The sequence below is a fragment of the Drosophila mauritiana genome, chromosome 3L (assembly GCF_004382145.1).
Source record: "Drosophila mauritiana strain mau12 chromosome 3L, ASM438214v1, whole genome shotgun sequence".
Classification (NCBI taxonomy): Eukaryota; Metazoa; Arthropoda; class Insecta; order Diptera; family Drosophilidae; genus Drosophila; species Drosophila mauritiana.
The window spans coordinates 8,240,311-8,253,236 of record NC_046669.1 but is presented as its reverse complement, the minus strand read 5'-3'; the positions used below and the strand labels follow the sequence as shown (position 1 = coordinate 8,253,236).

The window sequence follows — 12,926 nt, the reverse complement described above, 5'->3', positions numbered from 1 at the left end:
ACGGAATTCTTGCCTTCCTAGCCGTAATCAATTGCTTTGTCAAATAAAATATTTTAGTTTTTATTGTTTTTTAGAGCATTATTAAATCTCCTTGTTATAGTTTCATTTTCAGTACCGATCTAAGCCAGCAGATCGTAGTTTGCCTTGCCGGCCGCGCGGGTGCGCCAGAACTCGTTGTGCTGCTCGGGAGTGGCATAGAAGGACTGGACCACCGAGTCCGCCTTCAGGAGGGGAATCCACTTGCTGATCTTGGGGAAGCGACTCTCGTTGAAGCTGTACTCCTTCTGCAACTTCAACTCGATTACAGAGAGGCGTTCGAACCAGGGCCAGATCATGTAGTCCACGAAGCCGGGCTTGTTGCCGCCAAAGTATGGGGTGCCCCGCTTGGTCAACTCCTCCTCAAAGATTTCAAGTGCCGTCCAGAAATCATCCAGCCCGGTGCCCTGCAAAAGGATCTTCATGAAGGCACTGGTGATGCCGCTGAAGCGCTCCAACAGGATCTTGTCCTGGGCCCGCCTTAATGGGTCCTTGGGCAGCAGCGGATTCTCCGGGTACTTATCGTCCAGATACTCGGCAATAATCAGCGACTCGATGAGCGAGGGCTCACCCTTCTCCGCCACCAGCTGCAGGGCAGGCACCTTAAGCAACGGACTCACTTGCACCAGCCACTCTGGTTTCTCGGTGAGATTGATGTAGACGCTGTGATGGGGCACATTCTTGGCGTTCAGGACGAGATGGGCTCGCTGAGCGTAGGGGCAGAACCTCATGGAGTACAGGCGGAGGACTCCATCGTCAGGGAGGACAGGCTTGGGGGAACCTAAAGATGGAATTTATTTAGTTATTTTTATAATATTTCACGGTAGGTTATACAAATAAATCAATAACTTCATGAGTCACTAGTGGAGCCCTAAAATCCGCACCTGTATTTTTATTTGTTTAGCAAGTCATTGCACTAAAGTTAATGTTGATAGGGCTCAGTCGTTCAAATTTTATCGCTACGTTATCTTTTAAAGTGTAAATATTATGGTTCATCTGATATCGGAGTGAAAGCTACGGCTCAAAATGTAAGTAAATTTTACAAATAAAATTATTAGCTAAGTATAAAATCGTGATGAAGTTTAAAATAATATACCTTTCTAACTCTTTTGGCCAAAAATCCCAATAATTCATGCCAATTTTGTGTAACATTATGAAATATAAAAATCGTTATTCGATCATTAGGCTGAATGTTGGAGAACTTGTTTTATAAATAATACTATAAACACTCTAATGACAATAATGACGTTTCTCTTGGCGGCGGCGACAACTGGTTTTGTTTTTCTCTTACCTTTGGCCAAATGTTTACCAGCACTCATTTTGGTTAATTGCAGAACTGAACAAATTCGCTTAACTGTTGAAATGTCGGCGGTGAATTGCGAACTGAGTTTTCTCTTCGACGGCGCTCTGTTTATATAAAGTTTGTTTTTTTACCGCAAATAGTAATCGAGCTTTTTGCGACGTGACTCTTAGTTTTGTCGGCTCTTGATATCGCTTTTAAAAACGAATTCTCATCGCAGACGTTTATTTCGAATTAAAACGCTTTGCTACATTTGCGATTTGTTTTGTGGGAAGAGACAATCATTTCCTCCTTTATACATAGTACATCTACTTAGTTAGTTAATAATCACGCCTGCTTGTATATATAGATATATTATGTTTTTACATGGCTTGGGGGGAGTTTTATTTGTTTAATTGAACCTCGAACTACTACGTACATTTAGAGTTTTAAGTTTATGAACTTTTCGCAAAAAGTTTCGATCGGCGGACTTTCGAAATCAAACTTAATCTATGTACAAAAAAGTTCTCGAAATTTCCGTTCATGCCTTACAAAAAATACAAAAAAGTATTAGTAAATATACAACAGAGTTGCTGACATCATTGAGTCGCGATAAATAGTTGTTATCAGTAATTGCATTCGAAAAACGAAATCGGAAAGTAATAAACAATGATTACTACATTTGCTGCTACAATTAATTGTTTATCAAAATGTAAAAAGATCCTTTCGCTGCTTTTGGTCCTACAAATGGGATTTCTTTTGATGCATCCTTTTGAAAACTTAAGTGGATGATTGATTTTTGTTTTTAATTCATTTTAAAAATGTCCGCAAATGGAAAACATTAAAATTTAATGATTAAACTGTATCGTTTTTTTTCCCGAATCAATTGCGCGTTGTTGTTACAGTAATTACATGGGATAAGTAGCTAAAACTAAGTAAATACGTACACTTAAAAAAATTCTACACACTGGAGTTAAATGTTGCTTTGCTTTCGTTTCTCAATTTCTTGCTTTGTCTTGTTTTGCATCGTTGCCTGACGATTCCCATTCTAAGTTTCGTTTATAATTTTCGTTAATTTTTTTTTTTGTTCGCAATTTGTATTTTGTTTGTTGCTCTATAAAATGTGCAAACTGGTTGCATTTTGATCACGGTTCTTGCTGTTGCATATAAACATCCATCTCGCTTTTGATTATTGGAACGACTTGAGATTTTTGAAAAAGAAAAGTTTTATGGCTGCTTTCAAATTTATCCATGGGCATCCGGTTTCGAATCCTTCAGCTTCATTCGCCACTGGTCCAATGGTGCTCTGAAGTTGATCCCTATGGCTGGCCTTAGCCATTCGGTGAGGTGGATGCTCCAGGAGATGTGGTTGTGGCCACTGCATCGCTGTTGCTCATCTTGTGCAGCATGAGGGAGTGCGTCGATCTGGTGGCGGTGGAGCTGGGATACTTTGGCTGCATTTGGCTGTTGGACACTGTGGAAGAGCTGCTGGTCGCCGGCGGCGGCGGTGGCTGCTGGCTGCAAGTGGACAGAGTTCATCAGTGTGCTTTTGCTGGCCCTTAGGACACACACCCCTTCTGCTCGCCATCCTTCTTGCTGTTGAACATGGCCAACTCGATCTCCGTGTGCTGGCTGTTCATGTGGCGCACCCACTCCGCCGGCGTATCGAAGGATCTGCACATGGGAAAGGGAGTTATTATACATTTTGTTTCTATAATGGATTTGTAACTCCAAACACTTACGTGGAACACAAATCGCAGAGCAGAGTTACGTGATCGTGATCCATATTGTTCTCCTGTTGCTGAAAAACGAAATATATAATCTGGTCTTAATACTCCCAATAGGTATTGATAGGTATGGATTCAGTACTTCAGATTTATTCATTGAATGGACGAGTTGATGTCCAAGTACTCACCGAAACGCGGCGTCGTTTTTTTGGCACATAGGTCTTAACAGATCGCAGGGCGAGATTGCTGGAGGCGGATGTGGTGCTCCCGCTGGCACTGGATGGCAGGAGGTTCCTCTCCGTGCCGCCCGTGGGATCGCCGGCATGTGTGCCCAGGTGACGGACCAGCATTTTGGTGTCCTCGAAGGACTTCTGACAGATCTCGCAGACCAGCAGCTGCTTGAAGTTGTTATAGTCGCGCAGCGTGTGCTCCTCGCTCTCCTCGGAGGGTGTTCCGCGATCCCTATTCACCTCCAGCTTCACGGCGGACATCTTGAAGTCGAGTGGCTGCTTGGGCGAAGCCAATGGCAACTCCTCCAGATTGTTGTTGTTCGACGCACTGGAGGCGTTTGGTGGGTTGTTGCTCCAGTCGGTCGGCTCCTGTTTGATGGTGAGGAAGTTGTGCGGATGTCGAAGGTTCGGCGGATGTGATGGTGGTGCCTGCTGTGGTGGTGGCGGAGGTGTGGCCGCCAGGCGGGAGGGCACCACATGCTCAAAGTGCGGTGCTTCATAGTAGTCCCGAGCTTAGGGAAATAAAACATGGGATTAGTCATCATCTGCTGGGCTGAGTATTCTTACTCACATCTTTCGCATGCGCTCTCCCTCCTCAGGCGTCGCTCAAAGACCAGGCCCACCTCGTTTCGCTCACGGAGTGCCTGCTCCTCGTACTCTGTCCGCCGCAGCGTGGTCTCCGCTTGGTCAGCACCTGGTCCGGCGGCCAGGGGACAACTGCTGCAGCCCACCTCCGTGCAAATGGAAATGGGCTGCGATGGCGGGGCACCTGAACCTCCAACTGATCCTCCTCCTCCGACTGTTGTCGCTGTGGAGGTTGGTGGTGGTGGGTGAGACTGCGACTCCAACTGACCGGGTGCCGCGAAACAGCATTTGTCCTCCGGATCGATGGCCACCTCTTTGTTGACGGAAATGCCCAACTTGCTGCTGCTCGCGACGGTTAGTAGTCCTGTGTGGGCGGCCAATTTGGGTGACTTAATGATCACGGGCGAGTCCTTGGGCATCACGGAGGCACCAAGTCCACGAAACTGCTGCTGAGGATTATGGTGATTCAGGTGGCTGTGGTGTGACGACAGGTGGTGGTGATCCAAAGCGAAACGTGTCGATCCACCCGGCTTGCTGGAATAGAGATCTCCCTGAAGTTGCGCCGACATGGTTGATTGTGGCGGCGGCGGAGGAGGCGGCAAAGCGGTTCGAGAGCCATTCGACATGTACATGGTGCTGGCCTCTCGCGGATGCAGATGCCCGGCCAGTGAGTGGGGATGGTGTGTGGTCGTGACCACTGAGCCAGAGCCACCGCCATTGGAAGAGCTGGTGCGGCACAGGCCACGGATCTTGAGGATCTCACCGCCGCGCAGGACCTCGTTGAGTATGTCGTTGGAAACGGTGGCCTCGCCGCTGTACATGTACTGAACCAGGATCTGGATGGCACGATGGCTAAGTTCCGGCGGCAGGACCACATAGAGCACTCCATTGGGATTGGTGATCGGTGCCGTTTCGAACATGGTGGCGAAGAACTGGGACGAAGCACTCAGGATGAACTTGTGGGCCGAGATGCCCACTGTGGGTATATCCGAGGGGATTCCGCTGCTGTTGTAGGAGCTGTACAGAACCACATCGGCGAACTTTTCGTTCCTAATGGAGAAATATGATATGATATGATGATAATGTTTTTTTACTTTAAACGCTGCTAGCTCAGAATTACAAAAAACAATAACTTCAAATATTTACGAACTATGGTACTTACTTATAAAGTGTGGCTATGGAAGAGTTCAGATAGGTGAGGTGTGAGTCCCACTTGAGGTGATAGTTTTCGGCGGCCATCTCTGCGGCCGGCAGCTCCTGTACAACGATAAAATCAATAAATAAATCAATAAATGCCGCCAGTCGGTGGGGTGTTTATTTTGAATCCCCCGATCCCACCACACCACCCAAGGTGTGGTGAATAGAGGGCTTAGCCAGCATGCTCTTGTGCCAGTATATTTCTCACACGGAGCAACGGTCATACTCATTCGCTAGCTTCCATTTGTTTACATATTTTAATTTGTGTTTATTTTGAAAATAACAAAATGTCGCAGTTCGACACGCGACTTATTGAGCTGGTTAGGGCTAATCCCAAGCTTTATGAGCGCGAACTTAGAAACGCACCCTACGAAGCGCATAAGAAGCGCCATCCGGAAATCTGGAGCAGCATAGCCACTTCATTAAATTCAGATGGTAAGAAACTGTTAAATTTTTTAAATATCCCTTAATTCCTCATTATATTTTAACTTAGCTAGTGCCTGTGTCACTCGTTGGAACCATCTGGTGGCCAAACAGCGTCGGGAGCTGGCCAAAGAAAAGGCCGGAGGCACTGGCTCCGATTGGAGTCTTCTGCCGCATTTGAAATTCCTGCACCATCACCACTATCCGATTAATCACCGTAATTCGGGTGACCTGAGTAGAAGCACACTGAAATCCAGCGACGAGGTCAACGACGAAGAGGATCCGCTCCAGGAGGCCATGGATGAGCAGCTGCCTGTGGCGGGAGCTGCACCACCACCACCCACAAATCCTGCCCAGGCAACGGCAGTCGCTCCCGTCCAAGCAAAAAAGAGGATAGAAGCCCTGCTCGAAGGACTGGGCGAAGCGAACCGAATTAAGGCGGAGAAACGCATCCTGGCCTATCTATGCAAATGCAATCTGCGCGTCCTCAACGACGAGCAAATCGATGATATAGTTATTTAGGAAGATTGCCAAGATGATATAGTTATAGAGGAAGATTGCCATGATAATAAGTCACTGATCAAATAATTGTTTAATATTAAGTCATTTTCGTTATAGTTTATATCTCTGGACAATTATCTTAGGCGTATGCTAAATAACTTTTTTTTCAGATGTATGCTTCCCTAAAAAATATTGTTAATCCATTAATTTAACTAAACTTATAATTGACGCATCGTCTGAAAATATTAATTGCATCTAATGAATTATTCTACTATAGAAACTAATTATTGCATTTTAAGATATGGGAACATATTAAGTTTTCAACTAAACAAATGTTTTTAATTGAGGCTTAAGATTATCAATTTAAGATTCAAAACAATTGGTAAACCCCACAAACAAAGCATCGTGTCCGCATCAATTGTCGCCAGAGGTCATTTATAGACCCAGAGACTCGGGGGATAGTATAGTAATGCAGTAGGAAGCTATCTGTGTGGCCCAAGCCAACTTTGGACGGGCGGCGGGGAGCAGGTGGAGCAGGCGGGGGAAAATCGAATTGAGCCACGCCAAAAAACTCCTACTATGACGCAGCTGCTGCTGGGAAATGGTCAAAGAGTCAAAGAGTGCGCGCGCAAGCAATAACATGTCCAATATCCATGTCTGGATCGGATCGGGGGAAGGCCCCCAGCACGGGGACAGGGCGACGACGACGCCAAAACAAGCATTTAGTTTATTAATTTGACGACTGCCGCAGGGGGCGCGGTGTGCCGAAACAAAAACATAACGAGCGAGGAGCGTCGTGCACCCTTAACGACTGATGCCACACTACCACTACCCCCTCGAGCCGACTGAGTCCTCCCGTACTCCCCACGTACATGGTGAACCCTCCGACGCACTAAGCCACTATATGAACTAACTACTCCTACGGCCAGCCACCTACCCACTGGCGCCCATTCCCATTCCCAATCCCCGGACTCAGCTCTTGGTATTAACACCGTATTATCGATTGATTTCCAGCACAAGCACACAACAAAAATCAATAAGCTGCCAGAGCCAAAATCAAATATTGTACAGTTCTGTGATTGTTTGCTTCAGTGTTGTCGCAAAAGTTATAAACAATTTGTAGACTCTAATGTATACTTACGCCTTAATAAATGGATTTTCAAAGTACGCGCCCAAAACGTTTAAATGCTACATTTAACTGGAAATTCACCTTGTCTCGCCACTTGGATTTTTATTTGGTTTTATATCTCTTTGAATCACTGGATGAATTGGATGGAGTCCGTGGATTTTCGGGGGACCGTGCTTATTCGTTATTTGTTGTCAATTAATAATTTGTTATTGCTCTTCATTGAGAACGCTGGGGAAAACCGTGCGACTTGGACTTTTGAGCTGGGGAAACTGCGCAGCGCGTCGCTTGAGCTTTCGCGTTGGTGGCCACCGAACGAATGAAATCGCAGTCCAATAAACAGGACCAAAAGGACTCTCCCAGGAGAGAGAGAGAGAGAGAGAGCGATTGAGATTGACGGGGTGCGAGCTACGAGAGCAGCCCTCGTCCTCACGTGCGCATTGTTATTGTTGTGGTTGGTTCGAAGTTGAATACGAAGCGCGCGTAAAATTGATTTCCCGAGCATATTGATTTTTGGTATCTCACTTGGCCTACACCGCCTCCTCGGCCCCCTGAGTTTCCGCCTGCTCAGTTTCCTGCCCTTCCTCGTCGGCCGCCTCCTTTACCACCTCCATTTGTTCCTCCTGGGATACCGCCTTCTTTTCATTGTCCTCCTTAGCCATTGCCTGCTTCTCCAACTGCGTTTGCGACGCTGACGATGTGTCCTGCTTTAGGAGTTCCCGCAAAAACATGGTGGCATAGGCAGCCGTGGGCAGCGAGAACTCCAGCAGCAGTGCCATGTAATTGGCCTCAGCTTCAGCTGGTTCTGGTGCAACCGGAATGTTCTTCAATAGCTCCCAGTCGGAAGCGATAAGTGTATCCTCCGGCGAATTGTACATTCTAAAGCTCCACTTGAGATCACTGGACGATATGATCATTTTGCGATAGGCGCCAGCCAATGCGTATGTCTTCTCCTTGTGCTTCAGTTGATCCGAGGAGAGACCCACTTCGGCGAGCATTTCCTCGTACCAGGCACCGCATTCGTTGCTGGGATAAGTGATGTCGTGTCCAGGCAGGGGAAGGACCACGTCGGAGAGTTTGTACTTGCCGCTAGCGATGTCTTCTGCTGTGAGCGGGCGAACCTTTCGCTTGAAAACCGACTCCTCTTCGATGGCTTCATCCCCTTCGGCGATTTCTAGAGGTTCATCGTTAGGCTCCTCTTCTTTTTGCTCTTCCAAGGCCTCACACTGCTGTGTCTGCTCTTTCACGGCTTCCGGCTGTTCCTGCTCCACATAAACCAAATCACCGGGTATCAATTTCAAGCCGAACTCCTTAATCCTTCTAGACGCTATCCTGTTGAAGATCAGGCTTTGGTAGGCATGTGGATATAGCATGAGCATGTTGCGTGGTATCTGCCGCAGAGCTGATGAGTAATCTGATTCACCAAATCTGGCCAAGCCGTCCAGCAGCTTCTTTTCGATGAACTTTTCGCCGTAGATCTGTGCAGCTGCCGCCGCGGAGTCGCGATTTTTCCACCACTCCTCGCGTATGGGACGCAAAAACTCCACATCCGAGTCCCGGGGTTTCAGGATCAGTTCGCAGGCCAGTTTGTAATCGTTCTTGAGCAGAGCAACTCCCACCTCATAGGTGGGCACACTGGCGCTGTTGCCGAACCGCTGCAAGCCATAGTAGTTGATGAAGCCGCGTTCCTTCAATGATTGCAGTGCCTGCTCGATTTCTTCTCGCTTCTCCTTGGCAATGTGTCGCAAGGCGATACGGAAACGATTGCCCTGCAAGTCGCCCAGCTTCAGTGTATTGGATTCGAATCCAAAGTTGCCGATATTAACATTCCGTTGGGAGCGAGCTGCAACCAAGATGCTCTCTGGTGTTCGCCGCTTGACGGAGAACTTTTGTGTGGTCTTGGCCCGCTTGTCCTTGATGCCGCTGTAGTTCACCTGCGATGGTCGCAAGCTGTCGAAAAATAATGTGTTGTTAGTATTTAATGTACTGCATTTAAAATTGGATCATACTTACTTCAGCCGTGCTGCTAAAGTAGAGGCTACATCACTGGTAACCAAATTGGTTTTGTGCACCAGGAAGGTCACGTAATCCGCCGGAAAGCTCCAGCGTTTGTCACCTATGGAATTCGATACAAAGGAATTCGATAAAAAGGAATTCCCTGGGTAATCATTTCTACTAACCGCGTCCTGGCTTTGGTTTAAATACTTTTATAGTCTTCTTCTCCTCGGCCGGCACCTGTGAGTCTTCCTGGGTTGTGGTCTCATCTTCAGCCGCATCCTTATTTTCCAAAGATGCCACCTCCTGGACCTTCGGCTTAGCCTGCTGCTGCCCAATGGTGGTGGACAGTAGCTTTCCCTTGTAAAGCTGCTTTATCATCTGGTGGACTTGTGTTCGCTGCTCCTTGTCCAGGGTAGTCACATCAATCTCCAGCTTTTGTTCGATCGCGGGATCGTTTTTGGCCATAGCAAGATTGGCTATATCCTGCCAAACTTCCGGGCCGATTACTGATTCCAGTTCTTTCCGCCAGTTGTCCAGTTCGTTTTCGGTCACAGCTGTTATAGTATTAGATGCATGAGCATTTGAAGTATTTAGGATAATTGGCGAATACAGACCCACAATAGCCACTTTAGGCACACTGAGATCGTTCAGCTCCAATACTTTTCCATTGCTATCAATCTCGTTCACGTGAAAATCAGAGAAGCGAGACTTAAGTATTCCCGTGAAGCCAGGGGCCTCCGGGTTTGTGAACTCCGTAATGCCCACTTGGGTCTCCAGCAGCGTGGATTTCTGTTGTGGAGCACTTTTGTCCAACGAAAAACGCCGGTTAACAACGATATTATTTATGGGATTTAAATTGTACCTGTTGCGCTGCCCGCCACCATTGTTTTGGGGGCGATCCTTCTTCTGGCCACGCCAGTTGCTCTTGTTATATGGTCCGGAATGGTGATTCCTGCGTCCTCTGCCCCGATCCTTGCCCATCTTGATTCAAAATGCACGTTTGAAAAATTGTCGGCAAATGAAATCCACGTTTTGCAGAACATATGATGTGCCCATTCACAATAAACTGAAACGTTTTTTAGGGTGACCGCATGTGCTATTTATTTGTGATATAGATTTCTTAAATGGTTGTTAGTATAAGTTCATTCGCAAATATAAAACTTTTTTTTATTTATTGTATAATAAATATAATTTTAAGAACATATTAAATATATATAAAATAAAACTATTGTTAGTATATTTTCATCATTTACAGTCCAGTATTTCTTGGTATTTATCTGGTGCCAGATCAAGTTCACACTGCGTACGTAACGTAATAAAAATGTGCAATACAAAGAAGCATTGGAAATAAGTGTAAAAAAAAAAAACAAGAAATAACCAAAAATACGAAAGGATTAATTTATTAGGTCCAGCCAAGGAAGCAACGAAATGTTACCGCATATAAGCGCCGACGAGGCACAGCCGTCTATGTCGCGAAAGGTGTACATCAATCCCAATTTTCAGCTGCAAGGTCAAACGGTGCATCAGCTGCCGTTCCAAGTGCCCTTCCAGGCGTTCCAGACGCCAATGCAGCCTCAGCCCGCGATCCATATCAATCCGCATTTTCTGCATCGCCAGCGGGCCATGTACGACCAATACCAGCGGGAGCAGCAGGAGCTGCTTATGATGCAACACGTTTCCGCCTCGCACTATCGACTGGATCCAACGATACCCCTACTGGCCACTCCACCTCCTCCGCCAGCCAAGATCATCAGCAAAGTGAGCACGTGTCTCGTGCGCAAGCCATTGGTGAAGGCGATTGGTCCGGCGGTGAAGCTCGCTGCTTCAGTACCTGTGCCCACTGTTTCCAACCTGGTGCAGCCTCCATTGGTAAGCATTTCCAAGCGGAAGATTGTGCGGCAAGGAGCATTGAAAGCAGCGCCAGCGGCTGCTGCCCCCCATCCTCCTCCACCTGCCAAGCGCACTAGGTACAAATTAGTGCGTTCCTTATCACTTACCTGCACACCGCTGGTCAAGAAGCGTCGTCCTCTTCGCGAGTTTGTGGGCCAGTACGCCCTGAGACGTACCAATGAAGCGCAGCCCAACAGAAAACTGAGGTAATGGAAATCGGAGCAGTTGAAAATAGTCAAGCAACAGGCGACTCTGTTAGACTAGGAAACGTACATCAACTAACTTAACTTTTGTTACAGCTCCAAGCCCCAGGTTTTGAAGCTGGGCGTTAACAAATCCCTGAGCATGGTCAGCATACACGGTGTGATGTACAAGAAGATATCGAAGAACAAGATAACCAAGCTGGATGCCAGTTCCTCCGTTAGGGTAGCCAAATCGGAGAGTCCCAGGACCTTGCAGCGGACCTTGTCCGGCAGAACGCTCTTCGTCAGCGGCAATAAGTTCATTCTAGATCCTTCCGGCTGCCGCCTGACCAGAGTTCCAACCTCATCAACTGGTGGTGCACAGAGTAGCAATCGTAGCATCCTGCGGCGCATCGATATCGGCGGCCTCACCTACGTGGCTTCGCCAAAGGCACTGAATGTCTTCGTACGCACCAGCAATCACGTGTCGCGAGCTCATTTAATCACCGCCAAACAGAGAAGCCTGACATTGCTCAACAAATCCTTGGTGAAGACCAATGTGCCTTGTGCCATCTTCCAGAAGCTGGGCAAGTGCGTTGCCCACAATCGTGGCAAGTGCCGCAAGCTGCACGACAAGCGACAGGTTGCCATCTGTGTCAGGTTTGTCCTAGGCCAAGCGAAGAGTGCTAAACCTTCGATGGCGTCCAAGGTTCGAAATTCCCAATGCGGTTATCTTTTTGAAATCATTTACTTGCAGCTTTCTGCGCGGCGAGTGCACCAAGCCCGAATGCCTGCTGTCCCATAATGTCACGCTGGAGAAGATGCCCGTCTGTCGGTACTATTTGCGCGGTGTTTGCGTTCGCGAAGATTGCCCTTACCTACACAAGAAGCTGAGCAGCAAGACCGAGATTTGCATTGACTTTGTGCGTGGCTACTGTCCGTTGGCTGCCGAGGTAAATTGGTCTGCCACTTATTTCCATTGATAACCTATTAACTCAAATACACTTTAAGTGCAACAAACGTCACGAGTTTGCCTGTCCCGAGTTGGAGCGCAAGGGCAAGTGTGAGTTGCCCAGGTGCGTGTTCTGTAAGAAGTCGCCATCAATGCGGTTGGCCAAGGTCAAGTCGCGTCCCAAACTGGGTAGTAAACCTGTCGCCGTCGCGGATGCCGCGAAAGAACCGTCTATAGCGGAGGAGTTGCCCACCAGTTCACGGTACTTTGGGTCCCACAAGGAACCAGCGGAAGCAATATTGACTACAGATGAGGTGGAAGAGAAACCTGAAGCGGAGGATGAGGATCAGACGGAAGCGGGTGCCCCTTGCCCTCGACGGCGTCCTCAACTGGGAACTCTACCCTCTTTTATTCCCTTAGGTGGCGAAGAAGAGTTGTAAAGCTATGCGAATGCTATGGACCCAACGTTTCAGGTACAAATTAATTCGGTTAAGTATTGATTTTAACGTTTAGTCTAAGATTTAACTTTAGTAGCTTAGTTTCAATTTTTAATAAAATATTCAAAAAGACAAATTTATTTGCGTAAACTTTATGGGTTCGGTATAAATTTGTAACGCTCGAGGAAAAGGTAAAAATTTGCATTAGATTAAGTTAAAGATTATTACCAGAATACATCACAGTTTTTTCGCGGTGTTTACAACCATCTGGCAACATGCCGATCGTGCAGTGTGACCAGGTGGCACCTATTGTTGTTGGATTTTGTGGCGCCACATAGTTGTGTACCTGTTTTCAAGCCGCTC

General features: G+C 47.2%; 5 protein-coding genes across 5 annotated transcripts; 2 read left to right on the top strand and 3 right to left on the bottom strand.

Annotated features, from left to right (window-relative positions):
- Nucleotides 1-34: 34 nt before the first annotated feature.
- Nucleotides 35-1,432, bottom strand: LOC117142085 (pyrimidodiazepine synthase). The gene is made up of 2 exons (XM_033305966.1): nucleotides 1,328-1,432; nucleotides 35-817 (listed from the first exon to the last, which is right to left on the bottom strand). Exons 1-2 carry the CDS (start codon nucleotides 1,353-1,355, stop codon nucleotides 120-122), a joined length of 726 nt encoding a protein of 241 aa, XP_033161857.1. The 5' UTR covers nucleotides 1,356-1,432; the 3' UTR covers nucleotides 35-119.
- A 20-nt stretch (nucleotides 1,433-1,452) lies between these two features.
- On the bottom strand, nucleotides 1,453-7,207 carry LOC117142082. Its single transcript, XM_033305964.1, has 7 exons — nucleotides 7,120-7,207; nucleotides 5,020-5,114; nucleotides 3,844-4,907; nucleotides 3,231-3,784; nucleotides 3,058-3,116; nucleotides 2,888-2,989; nucleotides 1,453-2,833 (listed from the first exon to the last, which is right to left on the bottom strand). Exons 2-7 carry the CDS (start codon nucleotides 5,094-5,096, stop codon nucleotides 2,647-2,649), a joined length of 2,043 nt encoding a protein of 680 aa, XP_033161855.1. The 5' UTR covers nucleotides 5,097-5,114; nucleotides 7,120-7,207; the 3' UTR covers nucleotides 1,453-2,646.
- On the top strand, nucleotides 5,265-6,241 carry LOC117142086. Its single transcript, XM_033305967.1, has 2 exons — nucleotides 5,265-5,489; nucleotides 5,548-6,241. The coding sequence occupies exons 1-2, from the start codon at nucleotides 5,342-5,344 to the stop codon at nucleotides 5,997-5,999; spliced, it is 600 nt and encodes a 199-aa protein (XP_033161858.1). The 5' UTR covers nucleotides 5,265-5,341; the 3' UTR covers nucleotides 6,000-6,241.
- LOC117142081 (pseudouridylate synthase 7 homolog) lies at nucleotides 7,172-10,149 on the bottom strand. The gene is made up of 5 exons (XM_033305963.1): nucleotides 9,965-10,149; nucleotides 9,717-9,904; nucleotides 9,285-9,656; nucleotides 9,118-9,220; nucleotides 7,172-9,054 (listed from the first exon to the last, which is right to left on the bottom strand). The coding sequence occupies exons 1-5, from the start codon at nucleotides 10,081-10,083 to the stop codon at nucleotides 7,635-7,637; spliced, it is 2,202 nt and encodes a 733-aa protein (XP_033161854.1). The 5' UTR covers nucleotides 10,084-10,149; the 3' UTR covers nucleotides 7,172-7,634.
- A 257-nt stretch (nucleotides 10,150-10,406) lies between these two features.
- Nucleotides 10,407-12,693, top strand: LOC117141045 (zinc finger CCCH domain-containing protein 3). The gene is made up of 4 exons (XM_033304327.1): nucleotides 10,407-11,198; nucleotides 11,292-11,834; nucleotides 11,932-12,127; nucleotides 12,186-12,693. The coding sequence occupies exons 1-4, from the start codon at nucleotides 10,531-10,533 to the stop codon at nucleotides 12,564-12,566; spliced, it is 1,788 nt and encodes a 595-aa protein (XP_033160218.1). The 5' UTR covers nucleotides 10,407-10,530; the 3' UTR covers nucleotides 12,567-12,693.
- The last annotated feature ends 233 nt before the right edge of the window (nucleotides 12,694-12,926 follow it).